The sequence below is a fragment of the Fusarium poae genome (genome assembly GCF_019609905.1).
Source record: "Fusarium poae strain DAOMC 252244 chromosome Unknown contig_1, whole genome shotgun sequence".
NCBI classification, from domain to species: Eukaryota; Fungi; Ascomycota; class Sordariomycetes; order Hypocreales; family Nectriaceae; genus Fusarium; species Fusarium poae.
Window position 1 is genome coordinate 1,470,037 of NW_025408659.1, and position 16,019 is coordinate 1,486,055.

Below are 16,019 nucleotides of genomic sequence, written 5' to 3' on the forward strand. Positions count from 1 at the left end.
AACCTCCGTCCGCCCGCGTGAACACAGCTTTTGACAAGATTAATACTTCAAAGAGTGGTGACATGATTTCATTATCTCTTCATGTCATTAAGAAACCACCGTTAACACTGAGGCAGACACCAGTGATCCACTGGGATTTCGGTTCGCAGAGGAACCCGACCGCATGGGCAATCTCTTCAGGCTCTGCCATCCTAGCTCCAATGGGAGTCGCGTCTAGCATTGGCTGAATCTTGGCGAGAAATTCCTTGCCAGAACTCTGAAAACCACTAGTCTTGACAGGACCAGGGGCGATAGCGTTTACTGTGCATCCCAAGCTAGGACCCAGTTCCCTTTTGTGCCACATCGGCATAGAATTAGCAAGCAAGCTCCGGCTACAAGGGCATAGACAGAGGGGAGAGGGATCTTACAATGCCCAACAGCGCGTGAAGCTCTCCACCATGGATTTGGTGCCGTTATAGATGGTGGCGCCAACGTAGCCCTGCCGAGCCCCGACACTGCTGACACTGACAATGCGGCTGTTGCGATTAAGATGTGGCAAGACGGCCTGCGTCAACAGCATGGTGCCCCTAGCGTTGAGATTGACTTGCTTGTCCCATTGATCCGGCGTGATCTCCTCCAGGGGCTTCATGATGGCGATACCGGCATTGTTGACCAGGATGTCAACTTTGCAGCCCATCTGGCGCACCGTCTCATCAACCAGATGCTTGGGCCCATCCTTAGTGGACAGGTCGGCCTCGATAACTATGCATCGGCCTGAAGCAAGGCCTCCTCCCTGCTTGATCTTCTCGAGCACAACAAGGGCGTCATTGCGCTGAGACGGCCAAGGGTAGTTGACCACAACAGTCGCTCCCCTTGGGTATGGTCAGTTTCAATGGTGCCAGCCGAGATGTGATATCAGGTTATAAGTACCGATTTGCGAGTTCGACGCAGGTAGCAGCACCGATGCCTACTGCGCTGCCGCTTACAATGGCCAGTTTGCCATCCAGTGTCTGGGGAATGCTGTGGGTCGCCATAACTAAATTTGGGGTGCCAGGCTGGAAACGCTTGGAGTGCAGTGTTGTTTGTACATGCGTAGTTGTGAGGACAGGCCCTATCCCTTCCAAGACATTTTAAGGGCAGACTGGTCCTGGCAGTCGGGCTTCACGATGATACCGACGGATTCATCTCGGACTCTAAGGTGGTTCTTTCAAAGTCCGAAAGCGAGTTATACCAACGAAGCCCTAAACCTTGTCCGTTAGACGCTTCGGGAGAAAATGAGGGGAAAATCTGGGGAAGGGAAGCATCAATCCTAAACAGTACTAGAGCCATGGCACGCTGTGGTTGTAAGGTATAATGACGTGAGAACCAACATGTCAGATATTATATTGACTCTATCTATTGATTCAGATATTTGCATTTTTTGTGTTGTGTGAAACTGCAGATACTCTTTGGAGATTTTACCATTTCCCTTGTAATTTTACAGTAGTTATCCCTGCTTGCATGTAATACCCTTTAATAATGGGTCTTAATCTACTTGGCTAGGTAATGATTTGTGACCTTGGCCGCTAATAATGCGCCCTCCAATCGCTACCAGCCCTTGTCTTTGCTCCACATCTACCTATTTAGCCGCGTTTCATCGCTCTCTGCGATCAAAGGTCGGGTCACTAATCCCTCCTAGCCACGTCAACGCGAAATAATGCCTTCTCTCTCTGCCTCCAACGCCCAGGGACGGGCCGCAAGGTCTGTCATCGTCGAATGTCTCTGCCTCCCTGATCTCGTAGCTGATTCATTTCAGGTATCCTTGCCACGCTTGCTCGCGATCCTTCGATCGTCGGTAAGTCGCCAGATCTCGCCTTGGTAAATGTCGCTGAGTACCTGGCCATAGTGACGTCCTCCGGCGGCACATGCTGATCCATGAACGAAACCGGCCACTGCCCAAATCTAGGAAGAAAGCTTGCATTCCATGCTCAAGGTATGAGTCCCCCGAGGCACTATAGATTCATTGAGTGTACTCTTTCCAACGATGCCTCTTCCCAAGGACTACCGTTCTCGTTTACCTCGACCGCTAATAATAGTCACTACAGGTCCAAAATTCGCTGTCTTGGAGAGCTGCCGACTTGTTCAGCCTGCGACAAGAGATCATTAGCTTGTCAATATGCAGTCCCCAGGCCAGAGAGTCAGCCCCGGGATCGCAGAGAGTCCACATCTCCAGCATCATCAACATTGGATCGTAGCATGAACGCCGACACACCCGGCTGGAGTGCTTCCACTATCCCGGCAAGTGTCGAGCAAAACTCAGGTAGCCTACACGATCCTTCATCGAATTTGGCGACCTCGATTGGTTCAGGCCAATCGTGGAATACGCAGTCGCACGCTCCAGGTGACTCGCAACCGTACCGAGTAGGCCTCACCTCAGCTAACCCAACTGTGGAAACCACCGACTTTCGTCCCTCTCCCTCCTCGAACTCGGATATGATGGGTTTGCTTCACAACGACTTCAATTCTAATCTAGATTGGCTGTTGGATCCGCAGCCTGATATTTTGCCATGGCTCGATCATGGTGACTACAGTATGGGCGACTGCTTTTCCAACATTTTTGGAGCCTCTTTCCCGACATTTGAGTCGCATCTGCAGAGAACAGGGCAGAGCGTTCCTGCATCACCACCAAGTAACGCAAGTATGCAAACCTCGATGCCTCCGATATCTGGCCTGCCCACCCCGAACCCGCGCGAGGACTGCGGCCCTGATGACCCATGGCCCATGGCATGGCATGCCAGTAAAATTCACCGCCTGCGGCTCCCGCCTCTCGAGGCCCCAGTCGACTTTGTCCATCGGCCATACTTCTCGCCACATACCTACATAGACACCAACATCCTAACCGAGATGCAGCGACTAGTCAACATGTGCTCTGTAGATATCCAGGACCTCGAGCTTCCAGCCGCCTCCAAGCTAAATCATTGTATCGACCTATATTTCGTAAACTTTAGTCAGGTACCTCTACAATCCCCTGTTCGATACCAGTACTCTGTCATTCTGACCATGGGACTTCAGGTTATGGCTCTTGTCCATCGTCCGACATTCGATCCCAGGGCCAGTATTGTTGTCACACTCGCTATGGTGGCCATTGGCGTACTCTATTCCGATTTCACAGCCGCCAAAAAATACTCATACAGCCTATCCGAACTGATCCGGAAAATCCTAGTTCTTATGGTACGTCGACCACAGGGTAGGGCAGGCTGTCAGTCCTAACCGGTTCACAGGAAGAATACGACAGGAGATTCGTGCGCACCGAGGACCATCTTACAGCACAGCTTTTGCAGGGTTTTCACGGTTACTGTAGTGGTAGTCAACGTCTCTTCGAACTGAGCGAGACGTCACGTGGCTCCTTGGTCACCAACGCAAGGCGCATGGGCTTGTTTAACAAAGAGACAGCCGACAGTATCAGTCCGCCAACCGAGATTGGCCCGGCCTGGCTCGACTGGATCCGTAAGGAGAGGCTAAGGCGTGTCGGATGGGGTGTTTATGTGAGATCAGTCTCATCCTGCTACTCGAGGTGGAGATGTACTAATATCACCTGGTGTAGATCTACGACGCCTCTGTTTCTTATCTCCACAACGTGCGCCCGTACCTGACAATTGGAGAAGTCGCCATGACCCTTCCCTCTATGGATCTAGAGTGGGACGCTGAGAGCGCTCAGTCTTGGGTGGCTCTGCATTCACGATCTGGGGAGAGCTCGCACAAGCTCACCCTCCGCAGCCTGATGCGCTCACTCTTTGATGGTTCGCCACAGCCAATGGACAGGTTCAAGATAGGCTCGCACAGAGCTTTGATCGTGTCGACCTTGGTGCGGATGATCTGGTCAAACAAAGAACTGATTGGCAACCCGGTGCATGACTTAATAGGCGACACCGAAGACCAGGACCGTGTGGCCCCTTTAATTCCCGCACTAGACATGTTCTTGGAGTCGCCTCTAGCTGATCGGGATCTGAGGACCCAGAAGCAGGCGACTAACCTGGTACGGCGGTTAAGCCTGGTGCATATCGGGCACCTTTACGCCGCTGGAGAGCTGATGAACTGGCTTTACCCCCTCCTGCGATGTAGGGATATCGATGGGACGCTGGAGCGCCGGATGCGACAGTGGAAAACAGAAAAGCCCCGACAGGTCCGTGATGCCACCTTCCACGCGGCACAGATCATCGGACTAGTACATCATTTTGCAGACAACGGCCCGTACCAGGTCTTTGCTGTGTTCCATGCCGGTGTCATATTGTTTTACATGGCCATGCTCCTCTCCTATCCAGATGACACCCGTGTTGGGGCAACGCCCGAGGTGTCGTCACCAATGGAGCATCTCCAGCTAGACTTTCTAGGTCTCCCCAAGGATGATATGGCAGTCCGGGCCGCGAGATGGGTTGAAGATGGCCGTCCTGTCATGATTGGACTCCACGGGGTTCCTGACCTTTGTTCAGAGCAGGGACGCCTGCAGGTGCTCGAGAAGACAGCCGATATGCTTAGCCAAATGGAACTAGTCTGGGGCGTTGCTGGAAACCTGCGCAAAGTTATTCTACGGCTAAGAGACCGGTTGTAGATAGGTAATATTTGCGTATGTGTATTTTGCTTTTTCGTAACACCTGGTCAATTCATTCCTCATTTTCACGCACCAAGAAATTGAGGTCATATCCTGGTCCGAATGCCAAGACCTTTTTTCTTTCGCCTGAATGCTATGGTACAATGCGTCATTTTGAGCGAGGTTGTGAGCAATCGGACTGAATGAACTAGGCTAGATGTGGTCAACGATGAAATAAACACCTTTGAGCTCTGCAGACATAGATATCTAAGACTCTGTCCAGCTCGTGACAGGCCCGTTACCATAGAGATTGTTCCATTCCTGGTCCAGCATCTTCTTGATCTCATCGTTCCGCACCACGAAACGGACGGGGAAGTCATCCGGAAAGGATATGAGGTTGGACGAGTATGGGACATTCTCCAGAGACACTTCTTTGCCGTCAGGGCCCAGGGCTGGCCTGATATCGAAGCACTGTAGAAGAGCCGAGGTCATTGAGAAAAGTGACCGCTCCGCCAGATGCAGCCCGACACAGATGCGCTTGCCGCTGCCATATGAAAAGTGGTCACGGCCGTCGACGTCACCCTTGTTAGCATAGGCAGAAGCGCTACAATGATAGCCGAGAAACCTCTCGGGTTTGAATCGTTCAGGTTCCTCGTAACGGTTGGGGTCATGGTGGATGGCCCTAGAGAATCATCCAAGTCAGCCTTTATCTTCGTCGGCAAACCAGAACGACGTCGAGGGGCAGGGCTGAAAATTCTTACCAAGTATTGATCCGAACGATGGAGTTCTTGGGGATGCGGTAACCCTCGACTACATCCTCTTCTTCTGACCAATGCGCGAAAGCTAGGGCTGCAAGTTAGACAGTCGAAACATCAGGACGATACATTTGTTCCCTTCAACGTACCCAGGGGAGCAATCGAGGCCCATCGATGCTGTTCTTTGATGATAGCTCGGAGATATGGCAGCTCAGGCTCGTCGGTCCAAGTAGGGAAGCGCTTACGTCCAATGACCCGGTCAAGTTCCTCGTGGGCTTTGGCAACGACTCCGGGGTTCATGGCCAGCGCGTGGACGGTAGTCATGAGCGACGTGGCTGTGGTCTCCGATCCCGTGCCCAGGATTTCCAAGCAGGTAATAGCCAGCTGCAACTCGTCATTGTATTCATCTATGTTGGCCTTCTCCATGTTCTTCTTGAGATCTAGAGCAATGCATGGTCGATCAGGGTGCTCCTCAACATCCATGAGCGCTGTCTTGAGGTTGTTTGTGGCAAACTCAAATTCCTTCTGTCGCATTCCCTCGAGCTCAGCCTGCCATGGCTTCAGGAATCGCGGAAGCCTGTTGAGGAAGGGCATGTACTCGATGATGTACCTGCCAGAGGCCATGGCCTTGGAGAACTGCTCCATAAAAGTCCTCACCTCGTGAGAGAATTCATCATCCGGGGTCGGGACTCGTCGGCCGAACGCGATGCTTCTAGCGATGCTCAGTGAGTAGCGGGCGAGGTGGTCGCGGTACCTTTCCGGTGTGCGGGTAACGTCGTAGCAGCTTGTGATGGCTTCCTTGGTCTGCATGTTGGCGTACTCATCACACTTCTTTGCTGTCAACATGTTGGCGAAAGATTTTCGCACGGCCTTGATTTGTGCAAGAATTTGTTAGCCTTGGGTACTAATTCGTCATGGCAGGTCTCAATAAGGACTGACTCTCCAGCGAGGCCCGTACGGCATCAAGACTGCTCGCTTTCCACCAGTGAGGATCTGTCCCACCAGAGATGGAGGGCGAGAACTGTAGATCTGAGATCTGGATCTATGTCAGCCTTGTGTATGCGGCCAGCAAAAAGCTTGGGTGAGCAAACCTGCGATCCAGAAACTCCCTGGCAACGTGTCCAGAGCCGATAACGATGATGTGCTGCAATCCAATGCGGAAGTGAATGATGGGCCCGTAGATACTGCAGAGAGAGAATTGGGGAAGGGTCAACAAACTGTTCATCGGTGGTCGACGGGGACTCTTTGCGACTTACCTTGCCCACTCGGCGTACTTGACCCAAGGGTACTTTTTCGGGGCGTCAAAAGTCATGCCCAGGCCTGGAAACCTGCCTTTTGGGCCAGGCGGAAGCGGGAGTCTTCGTCTTCCAAAAACATTTCCGAGGAGTAGCAGTGCGCAAACGGCAATGCCCAGGACAACAAGACTATTACCCATGATGAAAAAGTGGTTCCGAAAGATTTAGAAAAAACACGAAATATCACGCTGCTTCACATGAAAGGCTCGAATACCGTGGGTGAGTTTGTTCTTTTCAAAAAGAAGAAACGATAGCAAGCTGTTAGTGTCTTAAAAAGGTTAGCTGGGCTGAGTTCGGCTTAGTTCCCCAGTCCGGTAACTTCGGGTGGTGGTGTGGTGGCATCCCGAGCTCCTAGATAGGAGTCTGGTTTGCCGATTTTCCAGAACCCGCAGAAACGGAGTCTAGGGTGGTTGGCGCATTCCCGATGATTCGAATTGTAATCATAAGATGCCTCGGGTGCTCCCGAACCAGCACGCACAACCCATAAGCATAATCATCTTCTCGCGTCATGACAATCGAATCCCTTGAGCAGCCAGCAGGGTCAGTGGTGCCTCCGCCTGGAGACCGTCGCATGAATCCGACCTCAACAGCAAATCCCAGTGGATATCGTATGACCCATACAATGATACGCATTTCAGATCCCGAAAAGTCTCTCAACTTTTACCAGAGTCTTTTGCGTATGTCGTTGATATTCACACTGAATACTGGACCATGCATCGTCTACTATCTCGGCTATCCGGATGAAGGTGATCACTCTCCGGCAGATATTCTCAAAGGAGGCATGGGCACCGGTCTCCTCGAGCTCGTCCATGTGCCGGCAAAGAAGATAGCCCAAACCGAATGTGAACGGGCTCCTATTTCAGTTCAAAGCCTCGGTCATCTAGGCTTCAAGGTCCCTGACGTCAAGGCACTGCTGGAAATGGCCCAGGAACAAGGTCACACGATACTGAAGCCGGTCTCGCACGTCCCAGCCACCGTTGTCGGTATTCATGATGGCCTGGACACCGAGACCCTCCATCCATCATTTGCGAACACGTATTCACAAATCGGCTTCATAGCAGATCCTGATGGGTAAGTTGCGAACTTTCAATGCATTTGCGTCTGCTGAGGTCAACCTTCTCATGATGCGACAGGCATTGCTTAGAAATTCTCCCGATGAAGTGGGCATGAGAGATGAGGCAGATTCCAAGTAAGGGTGATGAATTAATTTATATAGAATAAGATGATTATGCACAAGGCAAACAATCGCCGAGTGTGCTACATTCCCAATGGATTATATTCGTTTGATTTACCTTGCCGGACAAGAGTAGACGTGGTGCTTGGCCGCTGTTTTATATTTCCCAACGCCCATAGAGCATACCACGGTTCTGGTAGGAGATAATCGCGCTGGTTCGATTCTGGCACGATAATGTCGATTCGTTACCTATCTGGTGGAGCAGAGTCAGCAAACGACCAGTCAGCAGGCAGGGACATCTTACGAATCTATCGAATCGAACGCCAAGAAATTCTTGTCCTGTAGATTCGCATCGAATCGAATGTGTCCTCCGTAGATTCGATATCTATCGAATGCCAAGATTCGATCGAATTCGATTCGAACCCGATCGAACGTAGACCTAATCCCGGCGGAGACCGAAACACCAATAGGACCTAGGGCCAAATGGATCGTTGTCATCATCATCAGGCATTCATGACTTCATACCCCGACGTACGAAGGGTAAGAGATGCAGAGGGGTTTTAGAGAACATCACAGCTGTAGATGAGGCGTCGCAGAACATTTTCAATTGTGCAAGACAGGTAATAGGCAGATTAAATGTCACTCGTCCCCTTCAGCGACGCAAGTGCGTCAACCCATTGATCATCACTGAGGCTAACCAGCGGCAGTGAAGGCGTGTAGATTCCAGCTTTACTCCACGATCGAATGCACTGAGCCATCGCTACTATCTCCCTCCTCAGCCGGCTTCTCAATGGTGCCGTCATACGCCCTGCACTGCTAAACGTCCTCTCGCTCTCCGCAGACGACGATGGGATGGTGAGCATATCAATCGCCATCAGAGACAGCCGCGGGTACCGATTCCTGTTGATTTTCCACCAGTCAATCGGTCTACTCCTGTAGTGGTGACTGTTGACAACATCCTCAGCACAGTACCGAGCATATTCGTCATCAGCAGTCGCTCCCGCTGTCGTGTGTTTCGTCTTCCGGGTGCTCTTGCGGCCACTGGACGCTGCCAAGGACGAACCCTGGGCGCATGGCGGCCCAGCTACACTCCTAGCAAGTCTCCGCTCAATGTAATCCATTGAGGCCTCGTCAGACGTAGCGAAGACTTCGCAGTCAACATCGCGTTCCCTGTAACTCTCCCAGATCTCTCTGAGCTTGGCTTCGTACTCTAATCGCCAACTCTTAGCCTTACGAAAAGGCACTCGAGACCACAGTTGATCGAGAAGGCGCCACTTCTTCGCCGGGTTGAAGACAACAGAGAGAATAATGACCTCGCGCACCATGTCCGACTACCCACGCGAAGACGCCTCTTGGCTCAATCACTGGTGCTCGACGGTTCTCCAGGTGCTATATACACCTGCGTTAGCAACCAATGAAATCGAAGGTCTTGTCACTCAAGTTGGCAGACTCTGACAGCCCAGTCTGGTATGGTCCCTGGTCATCTGGTTTCCAAAGTGCCCCTATTGGCTCATGTCGTCGTGCACAGACCACCGAGGCACACAACTGGAACTTTCCTTCCGCGCTGGCCCGTCTCGTTCCATCCTGGCGTCGCCTCTGAATGGGCTCTTGAGCTCGTTTGAGCTGGCCGGAGCTCGTCGTGTTGCCACGTGAGGTGTAGCGGTGAGGGCGTAATTTTAATGCTGTAAGTGGTCGCAGCTGCGGGAGGATTATGAAGTCGCTAGTACATCCACCTAGGGGCTGGCTGGGTTTGGCCGCAAGTTCCTGTGACCAAAGCGGGGAATAACTATGTTGGGTCTGGACAGTTAGTCGACCAATACAGGTTGAAGGTGCAACAGACATGTGAGACTTCAAGGTCGAAATGGTCTTCTGAGCGTGAGAACACTGACGCCGATAGAAAGCTCTTGAGGGAGATGTCTAAATGGAGCAGTTTTTGTTTGCATTACTTCCAATCTACAGAAAACCAGCATGTGTTTAGATGGATGTTCATGGGGGAGTAATTGCAAGACGGGCCTACCCTATACCAATGTGCTAGAAAGATACCAGGGTACTCACGTATTCTTCCACAGCTACGCAAGTAACCCCTAAACAGCATTTCATGGCCACGAGGATTCGCTTTTCAACCTCGCCCACGCTTGACATAGTCCTCGTGGAAATTGGGAAATGGTCCCATTCAATAAATTACTTTTGATATTTTAGAAAGTAGTCGTTTGTGGGTTGCGGCCAAGCATGATTACTGCAGTTGCACGATACCTATTCTGACCTGTAAATCTCGGGGGTTTAGATGTACCGGTATACACTAACACATCTTAGCACCTACACGGACCCTGGGCCTTCAAGACGACAAATCACGCTCGGTCGCGTCAGGTACCGCCAGGGGCCGGTTGACGGGTTCAAGAAGTGACGCTAAAACGAGCCGCGTCACTCGTTCGACCGAATCGATCGATTTTCGATCGAACGCTTGGGCCCGTTCGATTCGATAGCGAATAAAATGTGCCGTGTTTGATTCGTATGTCGAATGAGAAACACCACATTCGATTCGCATCGAATCGAACGCCAAGAAATTCGATTCGATATTCGTAAGACTTGGCATCGAATGAATCTATCGATTCGATTCCCGTTCGTAAGATGTCCATCCCTGCACGGTCGAGGGTTCAGGTTGATTGACGTAAGTGTATGAGTAATACACCAATCGATCGACCGGTGGGTTTCGGTGTAGTTGATCGGAACCTTGTGTATAGCGTTGCCAGGCACTCGATTTGACCATGGAGGATTCTGACAGTGAAGACAAACGTAAGCACGGTGTCCCTTGGTCTTTCTGCGCTTCGGGCCAAGCTCAGCTTGGAGATGTTTTTCGGGATAATCTATGTAGAAAAAGGCATTGAAATTCCATGAAAGTTTCGATGCAAACGAGCCTATAGAAGCGTTGTTAGTCCCTGAGGCTGATATCTCAGAAGCCTGAGAAGCCATAGATGCTAATAAGCAGTACGTTACTGCAAGGTATGCGACAACTGGAGAGTTTTCTTTAAGATTTAATTAAGAGATTTTCGGGTAGTTAGCACAGTATGCATACATCGCGTACCCCGCACAGCCTTAGAGGGCTACAATCGTTAACTCCAATCATTTCTATATTCAGCAAAGGCATTGTCCTCCAAGTAGCTATTTATTTTGGCCAATATTTGTGTAAGTGAAGTTGGTGAGTTTTGGTGAAGCTTTTTTTTATTTTGCTTGCCGAAAGAGGGGTTGTGGATGGTAGTAGACGCAGACGCATCGCGCAGGAGCTCCATAGTCAAGCTAGATGCGTAGTATTGAACAGTCGATTGCCAGTGTCAGTGCCTTTGGTGCCTACGAATTTGTTCTTCGAAAGTCGCAGTGCGGCCAGGCTGGCGCCGCAACGTCTCATGAGGTCTGCGAGTGGATGCGTCTCCACGACCACGTCCGCTTGTACAACGCCTGCTACAACAATGATGCGGACATTGGCCTGTAGGCCGTGGACGTGCTCGATGAATTGCATCAGTGTTTTTCCGCTATTCACAACTGAGTCAACCAGAATAATGGTGCGCTGTTGATCTACGTGATGCACTTTCAAGTCCGGTGGGGATGAGGCATGGATAAACATTGCCTGAGGAAACACCATATTGACCCCGAAGGCCATAGCCTCTCCACCACGCATCAATGCCACAATAGAAGTTTTCTCTTCATTGCGCAGTCGATGGCCCGTCGTTTGGTGACCCTGTACGTGGGGAATGTTGTACTCTTGAAGACCAATCAGTTGGGTAACGAATTCGGTGGCCAAGTACTGTCCGACCAACCCATGGGCTTGCCTTAGGGCAGGGCCAGAAATAGAAGCGTCACGGGTTGGTGTCGTCAACAGTTGTGCTACAGGCCTGTCCGTAGCGTGCAGTATCTGGACGGAGCGGCGGTGGCACATGACTGATTCGATGAACAGCCGATCATCTAGGTGAGCTAAAGGCAGCCGACCCTCGTCCAGACGCGGTGTTGATTGACTCGGGAGAAGAACCTGTTGTGCTCGGAAGTTTCCGTCATCCATAGCTTTAGATAAGGCTTCGTCCATGCTCCAGCTCCTAGTCTGCTTGTCGCCAACAACGACAATAGCTTGATCAGCACCCTTAAGCATCGGCAGATCCAAGGGGCTGTCCCCGAATGCCCAAACATAGAGATGGGCGTTTCGTAGTTGAGAGACGATGGCAGCTTTAGCCGCTGCAGTAACCACGAATCCATCCTTAATTCGACCTCCACCGATGACGTAGACCGTCTCTGACAATTTGTACCTCTCCAGAACCTTTCTCCAAACGTGACCAAGCCCACATGTGACAACTAGAGTACCAATATGTCTCCGTTCCGCGGCAAGTCGCAGGAGGGAGGTGATTTGTGGGTGCATCACTATGCCCGCAGCCACGGCATCGCACACGGTCTCAAATTGTTTATCATCAGCTACCTCTTCGTACAATAAGGTTGCTTGGTGAAATGCAGCTTCCGAATAACCAAGGCGACTGCTGAAGAGCTCATGCAATGGAGATCCTGTTACCAAACTCGGTTGAGCCCGAGCAAGTGTTTCCCAGAACAAAACGCCCGTGTCTTCTGATGTGAGAGTCTTGTCGCCATCCATCACTAAAACCGTCTCAAGATCATCATGCTTGGGCAAAGCGAGGATTTCATCCAGCTTAGCCTGTATGCGAGTTATATTAGATTCGACCGTGCTGGGCTGCTGGAAATGCAGGATTAGATCCATGGTTTTTGGTAGCAAAGCGTCTGCATTTGCGATGCTGCAGAACAAGATGTGATTCTCACGACAGAGGTTGCGTAAAAGGGAAATCTCTGTCTCTTGCCATCTGCGCAGGTGGTCGTGAGACATGACAATGCGATGTTTCTGTTCGTCATTCAAGCAGCGCTGCGAGATAAGACCGACCGGCATATTCAAATAAATGATGTGCGTGAACGTTGCTAGGTCATTCGAAGTATACACTAGTTGGCCAGAAGCATCCTGTTCTTTCCAGAACATGAGATGTCCAGTCACGATTGCAGTTCGCCCACTGTCAAGGCTTTCCTTCCTAATCGCGTCGATTGCCTGGCCACGCAGGTTTGACTTGTCCTGTGCGTCCAGCTTGTGGAAAGCCTCCAGACCACCAGGAATGAGGGATGCAATTTTGTCTGACCCTTCGAACAAAATGAATTCGGCCGGGCTGAGTTTCTGTCGCAGATATTCCAGCAAGAATGACTTGCCCGAGCCGGAAATACCATAAAGACCAATGACCGTTGGCTTAGGTGTTACTTGCGTGCTTATGATTGAGCCGGCGTTAACCGTGGCAGGGGCAGAAGGCAGACCTTGGTTATTACGGTCATTGCCTGTGCTGATAGTGGAAGAAGCATCCATTGGGAGGAGGATTGTGAAAGTTGGCGATGTATGCGCCTAGACGTTGTGCAAGAGAGAGCAGAGAGGGGGAGGAATAGCATGTGTGTGTGGGGGATGAAAACCAAAGATGGGAAAGAGAGAAACATGTCTAGATTTGTCCTTTTTATATCTTTTTTTCTGCTATGGATATCAAGATCAGGCCGATCATCTCGACAAGACCGTACACGAGTGAGGCCTACCATCGCGACAACCCCTCATGCGGGAGGCCAGGCTGGCGGTCCATTCCATTTCCATCCACGCAGCCTCTTGTAGAATGGATGGGCGTCCATGTAGGCCCACCGTAGATGGAATGGATGGAAATGGACGCTAAGAGTGGGCCTGTGGAATGGATGGACGTGGAAATGGAAATGCGTGGACGCTATAAAGGGACAGTACACGTGATCCTCCCACCTGTTGCCTCCCGGGCCTCCGCAAAGCTCATTTCAGCTAACACATCAGTCCCTGGCACCTTTAAATCCTCAAGAAGCTTCTCACTGCTCTTAATATAGCCTCCGCAATGCCATGACCTCACCGTCTGTGTCATCCCGATCGTACTAGCGTCCAGCCTGGCACGATCGTCACGAACCATTCGACCACACGTTGAGAAGAGCCTCTCAACATCGGCAGACATAGGAAGGACAGAGAGCACATCGAGAGCCATCTGTGACAGACGTGGATACTCTTCCCGTCTCTCATACCAATAGCTAATAGGATCTAGGATATTCTGGTCGGACTTGTGGACGTCACGGAACCAATCGCTGTATTCGTCGCCAACAGCATGTGTAGAACTGCTAGCCGCGTCCTCGGCTTGCAACAAGGTAGTCATCGATGAAGGTGGTTGTAATAGAGTCGGCGCCTGACGAGATTCTTCACGATACTCCTCAAAGGGATTCCGATATATGCGCCGTTTCTTCGTGACCGGCTCGCCGCGTTATCGATCTCGAGAGATAATTCGCGGCTCGTAGTGAGACCGGTATAGTTCTTCTACAAGGGACTTTGCAGTTTGGATCCAGTCTAGACGGTCTGCCCACACGTCCTCGAAATATCCCCAACGATACGCTGGATGAAGTGCAATGGCGGCATAATAAACTGGCGTCTCGTCAAGCCGCGAGTAGTACTTGTCAAGCTTTTTCCAACAGAGGTTAATGTTAACCTTGAAGTGCTCGGGATCGGGATATCGATGGGCAGCAGCCTTATATACCTCCATTTTGCCAAGAAGATATTCATAGCCAAGCAGGGTATCCCACGGGCACCCATATGCCCCAATGTATCCTTCCTTCCGCTTGCGCTGCTGACCGTCGCCTTCGAGAGTAATCAAGACGTGCTCGAAGTGTTGAAGGACCTCGTTAAATAAGGAGATAATAGCCCAGTCCTTCTCCTCGAGTTTGTTCTCGTCCCTGAGGCAGAGCGGCATCTCGTTGCTTGACTTCTTTCCCCTCAATACCAACCCCTCCCACTCGCTCTTCTGCTCATACCAAAGGTCCTCGAGGAAGTCCTTTAGGAGAAGGGCACGCCGAATCATATAAAGAGTGGAAAGCCAACGGGTAACCACATCAATGATAACATCAAGAGGTTTTTTCGCTCGAACCACCGGATCGTCAGGCTTGCTGTACACGGTAAGCTGAAGAGACCGGAGGAGATTGGTAAGCGAGTCCGAGCGGTGGATCCAGAAGATGAGGTTATGAAGTTTCCCAACTGGTCCTTTCCGTCTCCATAGCTCGTGGGACTTCGCGTCAAGGGCATCGTTCCCTTGGATATCGTCCTCGAAGGCCTCGGAATTATGGCCAAAAAGAAGTGCTTTAACGGCGAGATTGAGGATATGGCCAAAGCAGCGCAATCGCCGAGTTTTACCCTCGAAACCGAGCGCCTTCCCAATTTCTTCCATCGCAGTGTCGTTATTGCTGGCGTTATCGAGTGTGAAATATCCTACCTTGTGGGTTATGCCGTAGCTTCGAAGGACCTCGACCACGTGGGTGGCGATATTGTCACCAGAATGGCGATCGACAAGTTCAGGAAGGCCAAGCACAAGCTTTCCTGGCTGGCCAAGGGTATTGAGAAAGTAGCAACAGATTCCATACAAAGCGTGGCGATTATTCGACCTCCAACCATCGAACGCAATATGAAGTAAGCCTGGAGCTGTCGCTAATACTCGCTTGATCTCAGCCTTGTTTTCCTCGTACACCTGAAGAATACGCCTGCGGACGGTATTGTGGGTAATATGCGCTTCGGTTGTCTTCACGAGTGGATTAAGATATTCGAAAGCGGCGCGGAGGTATGGATCTTCACTTTGTCGGAAAGAAGAGTTGCTGTTGATGATCCACGAGACTACCAAACGCTGGAAGTCTAGCCGATCAAAACGGCCAATGATCTGGTTTGCGATCTGCTGCTCTCGCGCGTCACGGGTATTCAACTTCATCATCTCGGCGATATTCCTCGATGGTGTCTTCTCCTTTGCTTTGCTAGGCGGCTTCCGTCTTCCGGAAGGGTCACAGACCTTGTGGTCATTCCAGAGATGAATCTCCGCGTTCTGCGTACCGCTCGAGGCCGCCGAATGAGGGTTTGGCCTGCGACTGTCAACACAGACCTTGCAAACCCATCGCCGCTTTGTATCGTCATCGCTCTTCTCGATATCGTAGCCGAATTGCCATATCCACGACGATGTAGACGCACAGCGTTGGGATTGCGTGTAGCCAGGGAAGTCTTTCCAAGGGAAGAGGTCCCACGAGTTCTTCTTATCCTCTTGGTCTGGCGGCTCGAGCACCATAGAGCTGATAATTGGGCTCTCAGCCATTCTACGCGGTACAGAATGCAGTTGCATGGAGATGCTCGAACGCGG

At 51.2% G+C, this 16,019-nt stretch overlaps 5 protein-coding genes across 5 annotated transcripts; 2 read left to right on the top strand and 3 right to left on the bottom strand.

The window, feature by feature from the left end:
- Window positions 1-79: 79 nt before the first annotated feature.
- FPOAC1_013195 (uncharacterized protein) lies at window positions 80-1,013 on the bottom strand (the record flags this gene model as incomplete). The annotated part of the gene is made up of 3 exons (XM_044857536.1): window positions 80-329; window positions 408-851; window positions 910-1,013. The coding sequence occupies 3 exons, from the start codon at window positions 1,011-1,013 to the stop codon at window positions 80-82; spliced, it is 798 nt and encodes a 265-aa protein (XP_044701719.1).
- Window positions 1,014-1,675: 662 nt separating this feature from the next.
- On the top strand, window positions 1,676-4,567 carry FPOAC1_013196 (uncharacterized protein; the record flags this gene model as incomplete). The annotated part of the gene is made up of 7 exons (XM_044857537.1): window positions 1,676-1,719; window positions 1,775-1,813; window positions 1,865-1,951; window positions 2,064-2,970; window positions 3,031-3,189; window positions 3,240-3,503; window positions 3,563-4,567. The coding sequence occupies 7 exons, from the start codon at window positions 1,676-1,678 to the stop codon at window positions 4,565-4,567; spliced, it is 2,505 nt and encodes an 834-aa protein (XP_044701720.1).
- Window positions 4,568-4,813: 246 nt separating this feature from the next.
- On the bottom strand, window positions 4,814-6,736 carry FPOAC1_013197 (uncharacterized protein; the record flags this gene model as incomplete). Its single annotated transcript, XM_044857538.1, has 6 exons — window positions 4,814-5,228; window positions 5,308-5,395; window positions 5,451-6,171; window positions 6,241-6,337; window positions 6,393-6,485; window positions 6,558-6,736. The coding sequence occupies 6 exons, from the start codon at window positions 6,734-6,736 to the stop codon at window positions 4,814-4,816; spliced, it is 1,593 nt and encodes a 530-aa protein (XP_044701721.1).
- A 368-nt stretch (window positions 6,737-7,104) lies between these two features.
- On the top strand, window positions 7,105-7,789 carry FPOAC1_013198 (uncharacterized protein; the record flags this gene model as incomplete). The annotated part of the gene is made up of 2 exons (XM_044857539.1): window positions 7,105-7,667; window positions 7,741-7,789. The coding sequence occupies 2 exons, from the start codon at window positions 7,105-7,107 to the stop codon at window positions 7,787-7,789; spliced, it is 612 nt and encodes a 203-aa protein (XP_044701722.1).
- Window positions 7,790-11,059: 3,270 nt separating this feature from the next.
- FPOAC1_013199 (uncharacterized protein) lies at window positions 11,060-13,165 on the bottom strand (the record flags this gene model as incomplete). Its single annotated transcript, XM_044857540.1, has 1 exon — window positions 11,060-13,165. One exon carries the CDS (start codon window positions 13,163-13,165, stop codon window positions 11,060-11,062), a length of 2,106 nt encoding a protein of 701 aa, XP_044701723.1.
- Between the last annotated feature and the right edge of the window lie 2,854 nt (window positions 13,166-16,019).